This window comes from Propithecus coquereli, unplaced genomic scaffold (genome assembly GCF_000956105.1).
Source record: "Propithecus coquereli isolate 6110/MARCELLA unplaced genomic scaffold, Pcoq_1.0 Scaffold86, whole genome shotgun sequence".
Taxonomy (NCBI): Eukaryota; Metazoa; Chordata; class Mammalia; order Primates; family Indriidae; genus Propithecus; species Propithecus coquereli.
In genome coordinates, this window is record NW_012154840.1 from 2,891,161 (window position 1) to 2,904,674 (window position 13,514).

The following is a 13,514-nucleotide window of genomic DNA, read 5'->3' on the forward strand; positions in this document are numbered from 1 at the left end:
GCTCAGGCTTGTCTCGAACTCCTGAGCTCAAACAATCCGCCTGCCTCGGCCTCCCAGAGAGCTAGGATTACAGGCGTGAGCCACCGCGCCCGGCCATTCTGTCTTTCTTTTGAAAAGTTTCTGTTCATGTCCTTTGCCCACTTTTTGATAGGGTTGTTTGATTTTTTCTTGCTGATTTTCCTGAGTTCTATATAGATTCTTGTCATCAGCCCTTTATCGGATGTGTTGCATGCGAATATTTTCTCCCATTCTGTTGTCTGTTTGCTCTCGTGATAGTTTCTTTGGCTGTGCAGAAGCTTTTTAATTTGATCAGGTCTCATTTATTTATTTTTGTTGTTGCTGTGATTGCCTTTGAGGTCTTCTTCATAAATTCTTTGCCTAGGCTAATGTCTAGAAGAGTATTTCCAATGTTTTCCTCTAGAATTCTTATAGTTTCACATCTTAGGTTTAAGTCTGTTATCCACCGTGAGTTGATTTTTGTGAGAGGTGAAGGTGTGGATCCTGTTTCAGTCTTCTACATATGGCTATCCAGTTTTCCCAGCACCATTTATTGAATAAATGATTCTTTTCCCCAGTCCAAACAGAGATTTTTATAGCTACTTCTGGTAGCTTCCTTTCATTGAATAGCTCTGTTCAAGAATTGTTTTCAGTATCCTGGAACATACTTCCTTTTTATTGACTTGTTCACAGTGACTTAGTTCACGTTACAGTTGTGTGGGAACATACCTTTCGTCTCTTTTCATATTATTCACTCTGTCATCATGTCTGGTCTCAAATCCTCATGAAAGCCTGAACACCAGGACACTAATAAGTTACTCATTGTCATGCCATTTCTTTTCTAAAGAATGCCCAGATAGCACTGGTAGAACTTTTCAAAGAATTGAATATACCTTAGAGAAGCAAATTTTATATTATGGTAGCAGATTTATGGTAACATAAGGGACTCTGAGAAGTAATTCAGTACAGTCTAGTGGAATGAGATTTATTTTTTCCCACACACAATGGAGCTTCTGAAGAGGCCGAAGGTGTGATCAATATGGTGCTCAGTCAGGGGTACCTCCCCATTTATGATTTATGAACAAATTAAGCTTGCTTTCTCTTCTTATACCCCATTCTCCCCCTGCCCTCATCACTCTCTCTCCCCTTTGAGCTCTACTTGTAACTAAACAGCACATTTCTTGACTGTTATTTGAGAAACTATACAAATTTACTCAGTGTTCACCCTAGTTACATCTCCTGTCTCATTTAATTTTTCGAAATTATTCAGAATTCTAACCCCCACTCACCAGTTGATAATGTCTGCATAAAATAATGATTTTTTTCTTTGCCTATTATCAAGGATATTAATAACACAGTGGTAGGCCAATGCCAACCCTGTGAAATATGGCTGTCATTCCTAGACCAACACAGATCAGGTGTCATCCTCAAACATGATTCCTGCCACAAATTCAATGCCAATTAGTTACACCTATTGAGGGCTTACCATTTTCCAAGCCCTGGATTAAACTGCCAAGAAGACAAAGATGAGTGAGATATGCTCCTTGTCCTAAGGAGCTTCAGTTAAGAAGAGCTAAGCAAAGTCCACAAATAGAGCTAATAGAAGCACAGAAAATATTTTTGAATGAATGCATATAACACTAGGCAGAAAGTAGTAAGTTCAATAGTTATATCATATTTTTCTGTTTTGTTATGAAGGATGGAACTTAAAATTTTAAATCAGACTAGTGAGCTCTTCTATTTACAAATACAGCTTAATTTCTTCTTACTACTTATTAGTAGTTAATATAAACTGATCTTATATCTTTATCAATATCTTTCTAGATATAAAAATTAAACTTAGAGACCCTATCCTTTAAAAATTTCAGTTGAACCTCAGTAAGTTTAACTGAATTAATTAAATTAATAGTTTGGGGTAATTTAGACAAGGCTAAGCAGACATTTCATTTTATTCTATTTATTATAAAACCATAAGCCATTAATCATGTAATCAAAATCAGTTCAATTCAATCCAACTTAATTCAATTAATAACTAGTCATGTACCATTTACTTACATAGTCATAAGGCCACTTCTAATTCATTCTACTCACTAAGAGCAGCTACCTGGATATATATTGCTGAGAGGAATACAACTGTATTACTATTTCCTGTAACAATCAGGAAAATAAAGTACAGTCTGCTCCTCCACACTCAAGGGTACCCAATATCAGGCAACCGGATGGTCTTCTGTTTCCCCATTGTGTCCATCATTAATGGCACCATGTGCCTTTTTTCAAGAGCTTCTTTCAGCAGTGCAAAACCTGCCTTTGCCTGGGAAGCTTCAGCTGCATTCCTACGTTCTGCTAAAATTTGGTCTGAAAACCTCACCTGGACTCACGCCAAAGATCTCTCATAAACCCTTTCTGTTGGAGCATTTATATGTAGACTCTACACTGTTTCAATCCCACATTGTCAGAGAAATGGCTAAGATGAAATAAACATACACCTGAAGGACTTTGATCAATCACCTCTGACATTGCTATTTACAAGTACACACTCCTACTGCTGCCACCCTTACAGACATTTCTACTTTGACTTTGGACCACATTTTCCTTTATAGAAAATCCCTCATATTCCATTGGTCTATGTCTATATTTTTATACCAATACCATGCTGTTGTAGTTACCATAGACTTGTAGTATAGTTTGAAGTCTGGTAATGTGATGCCTCCGGATTTGTTCTTTTTGCTTAAGATTGCTTTGGCTATTTGGGCTCTTTTCTGGTTTCAAACAAAGTGTCGAGTTTTTTTTATCTCAGAATATTATGGAGTACAAATGTTTTTGTTACATGAATTGTTTTTGTACACTTTGAGTCAAAGTTATGTGTGCCCATCACCCACATAGCGTGCATTGTACTCATTAGGTGTAAATTTACCCATCCCCTCTCCCCCATTCACCTGCTTGATTTTCGTTAGAAATCTCCATCAAATCTAGAACTACTGTGCTGATTTTAGGGGGTGTGACCAAGGCCCCTATTAGCATAGCTGATACATTGAAAGAGGAATTAAGTGAGTCTTTCTCTCAGATGTTCACCTGAGAGAGGCTCAGGTGACACCTCATAGTCTTAAGTTAAACTCGCAAAATCTTATGTCCATGTTCCTCTTCTTGAAGCTTTAGACCTCTTATCTTACTTACTCTCGAGAAAAAAAATATGCTGGTCTTCATAGATTTATAGAATGGTAGACTAGAAGGGACTTTTGGAACCATATAATTCAAACCCAACTGTATTACAGATAAGTGAAGAGATCACCGACAGGAAGTGATTTGCCCAAGATCACTCAATTAATCATCCACCAGAGCCTGAAGTATGACCAGGTCTTCTGCCTACCAGTCCTAGGAATTTTCCACCATGCCCATTGTCTTTCTCCATGCAAGGATTCCTGTTGATTTTGATAAGACATCAATTAAATGATAAAGAAAATGGATTAACCCAAATGAACTAATATTTAAAAGGTACCATACTATGTACAGCAGGAAATACAAAAAGAATAAGACTTGTTTATTGCCTTTTCAGTCTAGTGAGATTTGGATGGAATTAATAAGAAGTTTAAACTGAATGACCACAGAGATAACTAATGACAAAGCAATAAATGAAAATTATCAAGGAAGGTACAAAAAAACACTACAGCACTTCAAACGAGAGAAATATGAAATTCAGTTGAGAGGATCAAGAATGGCTTTTTGTTTGACTAGAAACAAAAAAGAGTTATCATTACCTTTTCATTTAGTAGAAGATACTAGACTTGGACCACACTTAGCACAATAGTATGTAATTGATTCTTGCTCATACATAATTCTATTGCAGCAACAATAAAGTTGTATAGTGTATGAGCTGGAACCTTATAGTCTTAGAAAATCTCTGGGCTCTCTTATTTACCTTGTTCACTAAAACTTGATCAGGTTACAGGTTCAATAGAGACTAAGGAGTAATGGAGAGAGAGTACCCTCTTCCTTATAAGAATAGTGGCTCCATAAATATTTGTTGACCTGAACTGAATTGGCCTTAACAGCCAAATAAAGGATCTGAGTAATTTCTGAATTAAACAACTGAAATCAAAATCATATATCCACACCTTTACTTCATTATCTCACCTTCACCCACTCAATCACCCAGATAAGAATGGTAGAGTCCAATATTGGATCAAGCTTGTGTCAGAGACAAGAGTCCTCAAGGAAACAAAAAAGGAAAGTGAGGCAAGGAGTGAAAGTATTGAGTTCCTGCTGTTCGCAAAGCTGGGAATTCCTAAAGGAGCCATAAAAGACCCCCTCAGAATCCCAAACTTAAAAAAAAAAACACTATACTGTTGTCCATACAATGTGACATTTACTTACCTACGCATGTAAAGATTGGGCTAAATTGTAATTGCACAGCCTCCGTGGAAATGGATAACTAGATAGTGCATTAGGATGATAATATTACACTTCTCATACATGGGTCTTAGAAATTCATAAACTTTCTTTCTCTTTCCACACTAGGGAGAAATATAGCTTTGTCTAAACACAAAACTGTGACAGCCAAAGTTAATTTTCTTCACGGATGAGTGCAATCATATAATTTCAGGATCAGAAAGGATCTTTATACATTCAACATTCCATCACTACACCTTTATTGATATATAGAGACCCAGGACAAGCTAGAAAAACTTTTTTTAAAAAGTTTACTACCTGATTAACAAAACATAAAAGCCAACTCTGAGTAATTCCCTACCTGCAACCCACACTTTACCCAGACTATAGTAGTTTACCTATGTCAACTCCTTACATGGAGAAGGCAAAACAACTTGGAGAAGGAGAAGAAATTGGAAATCTGAAAAATGATTATCTGAGTAAAGGGTGCACTCAAAATACCACATTGTAGCTGTAGGTTCACTTTCCTGCTTTTAAAACTAGACTATGTTTTATATTTTTGCATTTCCTTTATTTTCCTTTTGATTTTCTGTTTTCTTTTTTCAATAGAGTTCCTTTGGAAGGTTCAAGCCTGTTTCTACTTGTTAAGAATAAACTAGAGGAAGGTGTTTATTTTGTTGGCCCGTGGACCACAGATAAAGGAAAAGTGGCCAGCCTCTGGCGACCTTGCAGACAGGAATGAAAGTTGCTATAGGACAACAAAACTTTAGAAGAAAAGTGTTCAGCTTGCTACTGCTTTAAGAAAATTTGTCTCTGCTCATTTCTTGAAGATTTGTTATACTTTGTTAGATTCTCAGATATGATTTAATTGAAGAGAAGAGACATACACTTATGAAAAGTTAACTACACAAGGTTACAAAACAGTTGATTTCCAAAAATATGTATGTTAATTAGTGATATAAACAATAAATGTTATTATGAGTTTATAGGGAGAAGAGTCCAAGGTCCTTTAAGCCATTCTTCCTTCAGGGAAAACTATCTCTAAGCCATCCAAGACAGATGTACTTCATAGTTTTAATGTTCTAATGCCTATTCCTAGCAAACTAATTCCAGATGTGAACTTACAAATTATTTCCACTTTGAACTTTATAATGAACTGTCTGGAAGAGAAAACAGGGGAAATATCATGGTTTCATAAAGAGAAGAATATTTTATAATACCATGTTCATCTTTAGTTCATGTACACAGAAGAAAAAATCTGTGACCAGCCCTGGTCTGTATTTCAAATTTTCCCCCTGGGAATTTAAAAATGATAGAGGGGAAAGAAGGAAGCAAGGAATTCAAAGACTATCCCTAAGTCTGTCAGTAAAGTTTTGATGTTCCATCACATACTCTGGATCTGTACTTAAGGCTGCTAAACTCCCATGACACTTGTGGACTGCTTCTAAGGCTGTTAACTTCCTTTTCAATCTTATGATTTCAGCTTGGGCTTCCTCTGATATTACACCATAAGAAGCACTGACTACCATAAGAAGGAACATTTGCAGTGCCAGAAAGAGGTAGGCTCCCATTTTTAAAAAGAACCTTGCTTTTTCAACTTGCAATTATCTTAACAAAGTAACTTCCTTTATCATCTGTGCTAAAGTGAAATCAATTCCATTTATGTTTATTGCTTTCTTTTCTTAATCAATTAATGATCCATTTATGTTGTGCCAAGATGACTCTTACTATATGGTATTGTAACCTCTTCACACTTCTGAGCTATCACTTCTCTCCCCCTTCAGACTATGAGCTGCTTGAAGGCAGGGATGGGGTCTTAGGCATCTTAGGTTTCCAAGGAAACTCTCTGTATCCATCTACTGGGTATCACATTATTGGGGGATTGCAGTAAATTCTATAAAAATTAATTAAATGCTGTTTCAGACAAGTAAAGCCATCATCTGTGACATGAGTGGCTTGGACTAAATGATCTTTACCCCTGTGGTATTCACTACTTGTCGGAGGGTTTTACAATCCTCTTTTTATAGCATAATATAAATCATTGACTTGACTTAATCATAATTAAACAATGGGACCTAAATATCAAAATTTCTAGGAAAGTTTATTTTGGTAAGGGCTGGGAAGTTTATTAACAGGACTGGAGATCATCTGTTTCTTTGATGTTTTTAATGTTATTTATCAATTTTATTTGTCATCTTTTATTCAAAGATCTGAGAATTTCAAATTTATTAATATTTATAACCTGTAACAAATAAACAAATGATTAGTCTATGTCAATGATATGGGTGTTAGTCTTGTGATTTAGTACCTTCCTTAATACTTTAGGAAGCAACTTTACTTACACGGCAACTTTAGGCTCTAAGACTGGAGAAGTTTCAAATTATATTGAAATGAGATGATAATTCTAAATGGTTTTAAATGATAAATAATATCTTCAAATGATAAATTTGTTCTATCCTTCACTTACTAATTCACTCAATTAACACTTATTGAGAACTTACGGGCAAGGTACATATGTGCTAGACCCCGTGTGGGATACTTTCTTATATATCAATCCCGATAGTCTGGAAGGGAAGATAACACATTTATACAAATCACTGATTTGCAGGATAGATTTAAAGTTCTATACAAGTTCTTTAAAGATACAAATTACTTTGGACACAGGCTAAGGGAAAGCTTAGTCAAGAAGGTATAATTTGAGTTGGATGATGAGTAGTTTTTGCATATGCATAGATGGAGGAAAGGGCATTTCAGAAAGGAGGAAATAGAAATTCAAGAAGAAATACCATGAAAACAGACATACAGGTGGGAAAACTTGTGGCAAATATCCCTGGTATACTAAACTAGTTGTTTCCTTGACCTATACTAGTGTGCAAAGGGGAGAAGTTAGAGAGAAACTGGGAAAGGTAAATTGCAGCCAGACTGTAAGGAGCCTTAAATATAATGCCAAGAAACCTGGATTTTATTCTGAAGGCACTCGGGGATCGTTGAAGGTTTTAAAGCACAGACATGTCATAATTGGGAGCTACAGTGTGTCGAAAATTATTCTGGAAAGGGTTTGTAGCAACATAGATTGAGGACTGATGGTGGTAGGAAGGGCTACTGGTAATTATCTCCAATATCTTTCAAGTGTGGTTTTCTCAAAGGCTCTGTCAGCAGAGGGTAGAATTATGGTTTCCAGAGGCTGGGGACATGTTGGTCAAAGGGCAAAAAGTTTCAGTTAAAGATGAATAAGTTCTGGGGAGCTAATGTACAGCATGGTGACTATAGTTAATAACACTGTATTGTATACTTGAAATTTGCTGAGAAAGTAGATCTTAAGCATTCTCAACCACACACACACACAAATGGTATGTGAGGTGATAGATGTGTTAATTAATTTGATTTAGGTAATCATTTCACAATGTATATATATATATATATATATATATAACAAATTATCACATCGTATACATTTAGTATATGCAATTTTTGTCAACCATACCTCCATAAAGCTGTGGGGGGGGGGGGCGGGGGGAAGGCTGTATCAAAAATCTCAACAGCACCATCTAGTGCCTTACAGCATAATACTACCCAGTTTGGGGAAAGCACCTAATAAAAGCCTAATGAAAAAGACTGAATTAACTTTAGGCAATTTCTCTTTATTCCACGACTGCACCTGAGTTCAGAGAACCAATGGCGAAAGAGGTAGGCAACTGGAAAGTAAACTGAGAAATAATGCAGAGGTTGAGAATAGTGGTCTCATTTTTCTCTATGGTCTCAGAGTGATTTCTGTTCAATTTTTTTTATCTTATACCAACAATTCTTGGCGGAAAAAAATAATGACTTTTTTAATAAAAGAAAAAAAAATGGAACAACTAGCTGGGATGGCTAGATGGATGGATGGCACATTCCCAACAGCAAATATAATTGTTAGCAGTAGTAAACCTGGAAAGTTATATCCCACCTGTAACCACTACCATAGCTATCTGGTTTTGTATCCCTGGTACACATCAGTCCCCTCTATAGCTGGCAGTTCGTGCATGCTTAAAGAGCTTTCTCACCTTGAAAACGCCAGCCCCTCTCTTACCAGGGAGCAGGAGTTGTGTAAAAGGCCAATAAATCAGACTTCAATCAAAGATTATCTGCTATATTATTAATATATATTGAAGAGTTGCTTCGACCTTTGTAAAGAATAAAAGAGGAAAATCTGGAGGAACACTAAAGAAATCACTACTTCCACGCTACAGTGTCTCATCCCAAGCTCTCTGAAAAGAATTCTGATTGACTGCTCTGATTTGACAGAGCTGAACTAGGCTAGACCAAGTTCCAACCTCTTGCTATAAGAGAAATGACTGTAGGTTGCTAAACAGTAAGGCTTTGAGTAAAAGTCTAGGAACAGAATGAGGATGAACAAGTATAGTTTCCTCACCCAATAGGTATATTCCAACTAGTTATACCACATCTTTCCTCAGAGCCTTAAATTATGGTATAGAATTTAGAAATGCATTTCATCCCTCTGGAACATTTTTGTCATCATTAAAATAAGTAAATGGCTTCTGAGGTTTCTCCAGCCATGGGGTTCTGTGATTCTAAATAGAATCAACCAGGTACTAGATTAAGAATCTCCCCCAGGGGAGTGAGTTTCATTAATAACAAATTAGATTATTTTCCCTAGATATGAACAGCACTCAGAAGATGTTACCTAGGAAGACTTCTTCTGAGGAAACCAAGCATTTTCATCCAGATTTTACTTTCTGAGAGAATTCAAAGCTCTTCCAATAGATTAGATAGATAGATAGATATTCATATATATCAAACTACTATCTTTAAAGCTTTTCTGTAATAGAAAAACTCATTTAAAAGGAAAATATACAGAATACTACTAGAGTAATATGACTTAAAATATAGGAGAGCTGTTTTATCTAGGTCTTGAAGATTAAGAGGAAGTCCATCAGAAAAACATAGGTGGGAAAGGAGAAAAGAATAGTTTTCTGGGTGCTTGTAGGACCTAAGCCCTTCTCCTAAGGGCAGGGTACAGCTGAATCCCTCTCATTGTCTCGCCATCCTTGCTTCGTGCTATGGTCGAAAAGTATATATAGTGACACTATGAAATGAAACAGTAGTACTTTCTGTAATTTATGGTCTGGCAAAAATTAATGACTTTTAATATATTTTAGGCACCAAGCAGACCTTCCTAGAGAAACATGGATGGAGCTGGAAATCTAACAGTATCTTCTGCCAGTAATAACACATGCCATGACACTATTGATGACTTCCGCAATCAAGTGTATTCTACTTTGTACTCTATGATCTCTGTTGTGGGCTTCTTTGGCAATGGTTTTGTGCTCTATGTCCTCATAAAAACGTATCATGAGAAATCAGCCTTCCAAGTATACATGATTAATTTAGCAGTAGCAGATCTACTATGTGTGTGCACACTGCCTCTTCGCGTGGTCTATTATGTTCACAAAGGCATTTGGCTCTTTGGAGATTTTTTGTGCCGCCTCAGCACCTATGCCTTGTATGTCAACCTCTATTGTAGCATCTTCTTTATGACAGCCATGAGCTTTTTCCGGTGTGTTGCAATAGTTTTCCCAGTCCAGAACATTAATTTGGTTACACGGAAAAAAGCCAGGTTTGTGTGTGTTGGCATCTGGATTTTTGTAAGTTTGACCAGTTCTCCATTTTTAATGGCCAAACCTTACAAAGATGAGAAAAATAATACCAAGTGCTTTGAGCCTCCACAGGACAATCAAGCTAAAAATCATGTTTTGGTCTTGCATTATGTGTCATTATTTGTTGGCTTCATCATCCCTTTTGTTATTATAATTGTCTGTTACACAATGATCATTCTTACCTTACTAAAAAATTCAATGAAGAAAAATCTGTCAAGTCGTAAAAAGGCTATAGGAATGATCATAGTTGTGACAGCTGCCTTTTTAATCAGCTTCATGCCATATCATATTCAACGAACCATCCACCTTCATTTTTTACACAATGAAACTAAACCCTGTGATTCTGTCCTTAGAATGCAGAAGTCAGTAGTCATAACCTTATCCCTGGCTGCATCAAATTGTTGCTTTGACCCTCTCCTATATTTCTTTTCAGGGGGGAACTTTAGGAGAAAGCTATCTACATTTAGAAAGCATTCTTTGTCCAGCATGACTTATGTACCCAAGAAGAAGTCCTCCTTGCCAGAAAAAGGAGAAGAAACATATAAAGAATAGTTTAAGCCCATCTCCAGTGCAAACCAATTAAAATAGTTTCCCAAGCAAGTATTTTCTCAAATCATTTATGATAAAAATAAAATTTCCCATTAATAATTTACAAACACTTAACTATGTGTGCCTATAAATCTATCTCATTTATGTATTCACATTATTGGATATTTAAGATTTTTTAAGTGCTAAAATTCCTCAACTATGAACTAAATTATAAATAATTTTTGACCATTTATGGAAAGGTAGAGAATATTTGTGTCTTTGCACTGTAAAACATCAGTCTGAGGTCAAGATTTTTCCTCCTCAACTAAAATCTTTACAAAGCATAAGAACTAGACTTTTAAGATATAAAATTACCAAATAGTTCTCAGTCATCCTAACATATTCCTTTGCATGTATGCCATTAGATGAGAACTGGAGATGACCCAGGAGCTACATAAAATATACTGTCAGCCTCCTTTGTAGTACTGACTGGCTAGGCAAGGTGGGGGGGCCAGTTCTTCCAGCAGAGAATATACAAGTGCTGGGACAAACTACTATTCAGCCAACTGGCCCTAAAGGCTCCATGCAATGTATAACCTGGAAACTGATGAAAATAAACCTAGTCAAAAGCCAATTTGTCTCCAATTTTTTTCTGCCCCTGCCCCAGGCCCCCAAAAGAGAATAGTGAAGTTTTTGTGCTCATCAAGGTTCCTATAGGGAGTTCTCTTCCTCCACAATATATTATGCTTCCTTAAGAAGCATGACAACTGGTACTCCCAGATACAAGCAGAAATAATTAAAAATTTATTTAAAAAGAAGAAAAGGGATCTACTTTACTTTTCTACGTTTTTATTATTGGGATCAAAATTAACTACAATGGATTTCTGAAGAAAATTTTGAATGTCCATGTTACAATTCTTTTAAGAAGTGCATATATTTATGTATATGTATATAACTACATGTAAGAGATTTTGCTCTATGATATGCATTATGGGTAAAAGTTAATTATAAGCTTTATTATTGTTTAATTACTTTTTTATTGGCATGTTGACAGGAATATCAAAGATATGTTTACAGTGTTTTTTATATTACAGTGGAAGCTTTGTTCTTAAAACAGCAACAACAACTTGCCTGTGGCTGAAATATAATATTCATGGGCAAGCATTTGCTGAAGTGTGGTCTGTTCCTTAACTTTGTGTTTCAAAAGGTATATTACTTCAGAGGAAATAAATGATAATAGTGAAGAAAAAGGAAAGCTATGAAAAAGGAAAAGTTCTATCTGAATCTGTCATGTGTACATGATTTCTATTCCACTTCTGGTATTGCAGTCCCTTGGAAAAAAATTACAAAACAGAAAGAAAGAATACCTCAAAGGCATAGTAATAGCTGGTGTCTATTTATTTTTGTTTAACATACTTGTGACTTGAAAGTACCTATACTTTTACCTTATACAATTTTCCCTTGTTTGGGACAAGGACCAAATATAATATTTATAATAAGAGTCAGTCCTCATTTCTCATTTACTAAGCCTTCTGCTATTTAGCAAGCAGCATATTACAGTAGATGAGCGCTACGTTGGAAGCCAGAGACCTGGATGCTAACCTGGACTCTATTACTTACTAGTTATGTAACTTTAAGCAAGTGACATAAACTCTGATCCTCAACTTCCTAATCTGTAAGATGAGAATGATAATATTTGCCCTGCCTTTCTTATAGGGCATTTGTGAAACTCAAGTGAGATCAGGTATGTTAAAGTATTACCTTAAAAATATATAGTAAAGGCCGGGCACAGTGGCTCACGCCTGTAATCCTAGCTCTCTGGGAGGCCAAGGCGGGCGGATTGTTTGAGCTCAGGAGTTCGAAACCAGCCTGAGCAAGAGCGAGACCCCGTCTCTACTAAAAATAGAAAGAAATTAATTGGACAACTAAAAATACATAGAAAAAAATTAGCCGGGCATGGTGGCGCATGCCTGTAGTCCCAGCTACCCGGGAGGCTGAGGCAGAAGGATTGCTTGAGCCAGGAGTTTGAGGTTGCTGTGAGCTAGGATGACGCCACGGCACTCTAGCTCGGGCAACACAGTGAGACTCTGTCTCAAAAAAAAAAAATATATATATATAGTAAAAAGACACCTGCACCCAAATGTTTATAGCAGCACAATTCACAATTGCAAAGATGTGGAAACAACTCAAGTGTCCATCTATACATGAGTGGATTAATGAAATGTGGTGTATGTATACCATGGAGTACTATTCAGCTTTAAGAAACAATGGTGATGTAGCACCTCTTGTATTCTCCTGGATGGAGCTGGAGCCCATTCTACTAAGTCAAGTATCCCAAGAATGGAAAAACAAGCACCACATGTACTCACCATCAAATTGGTATTAACTGATCAACACATAAGTGTACATATAAGAATAACATTTATTGGATGTCGGGCAGGGGGGAGGGGACGGGTATATGCACGCACAAAGAGTGCGATGTGCACCATCCGGGGGACGGACACGCTTGAAGCTCGGACTTGGGGGAGGGGGCAAGGGCAACATATGTAACCTAAACATCTGTACCCCATAATATGCTGAAATAAAAAAAAATAAAAAATATACAGTAAGATATAATTTAAAGTATTTAGAGATGGTTTTTTTCTTTAAATATATTGATTCATATTTACTACATAGATTTTCAATTTTGAAAAAATTAGAACAAAATATGGCCATAGTTAAAATCTATTGCACGTAAAAGAATTTGGTGGCTCATTTATTCCTACTTCCAGGCTTTTGCCTATGTCCTCATTTCCACTCACAGTCCCACTTCCTCCCATGCGGAAACATACCATAAAACTTGCAATCACCTGTAAGCCCACCAGGAATCTGTTCTTCTCTCATATGTTATGTATTTATAGCCTATACCACACTGCTTAGTACTTAATTTTTTCCCCAATTTCTCCA

At 36.4% G+C, this 13,514-nt stretch overlaps 1 protein-coding gene across 1 annotated transcript in view; it reads left to right on the plus strand.

Moving 5' to 3' along the window:
* Positions 1-10,692, plus strand: part of CYSLTR1 (cysteinyl leukotriene receptor 1) — a 23,451-nt gene extending 12,759 nt beyond the window's left edge. The window contains exons 2-3 of the mRNA XM_012664105.1: positions 5,867-5,942; positions 9,543-10,692. Coding sequence (XP_012519559.1) covers positions 9,570-10,592 — 1,023 coding nt within the window. The 5' untranslated portion in view covers positions 5,867-5,942; positions 9,543-9,569 and the 3' untranslated portion in view covers positions 10,593-10,692. The remainder of the gene's footprint in view (positions 1-5,866; positions 5,943-9,542) is intronic.
* Positions 10,693-13,514: the final 2,822 nt, after the last annotated feature.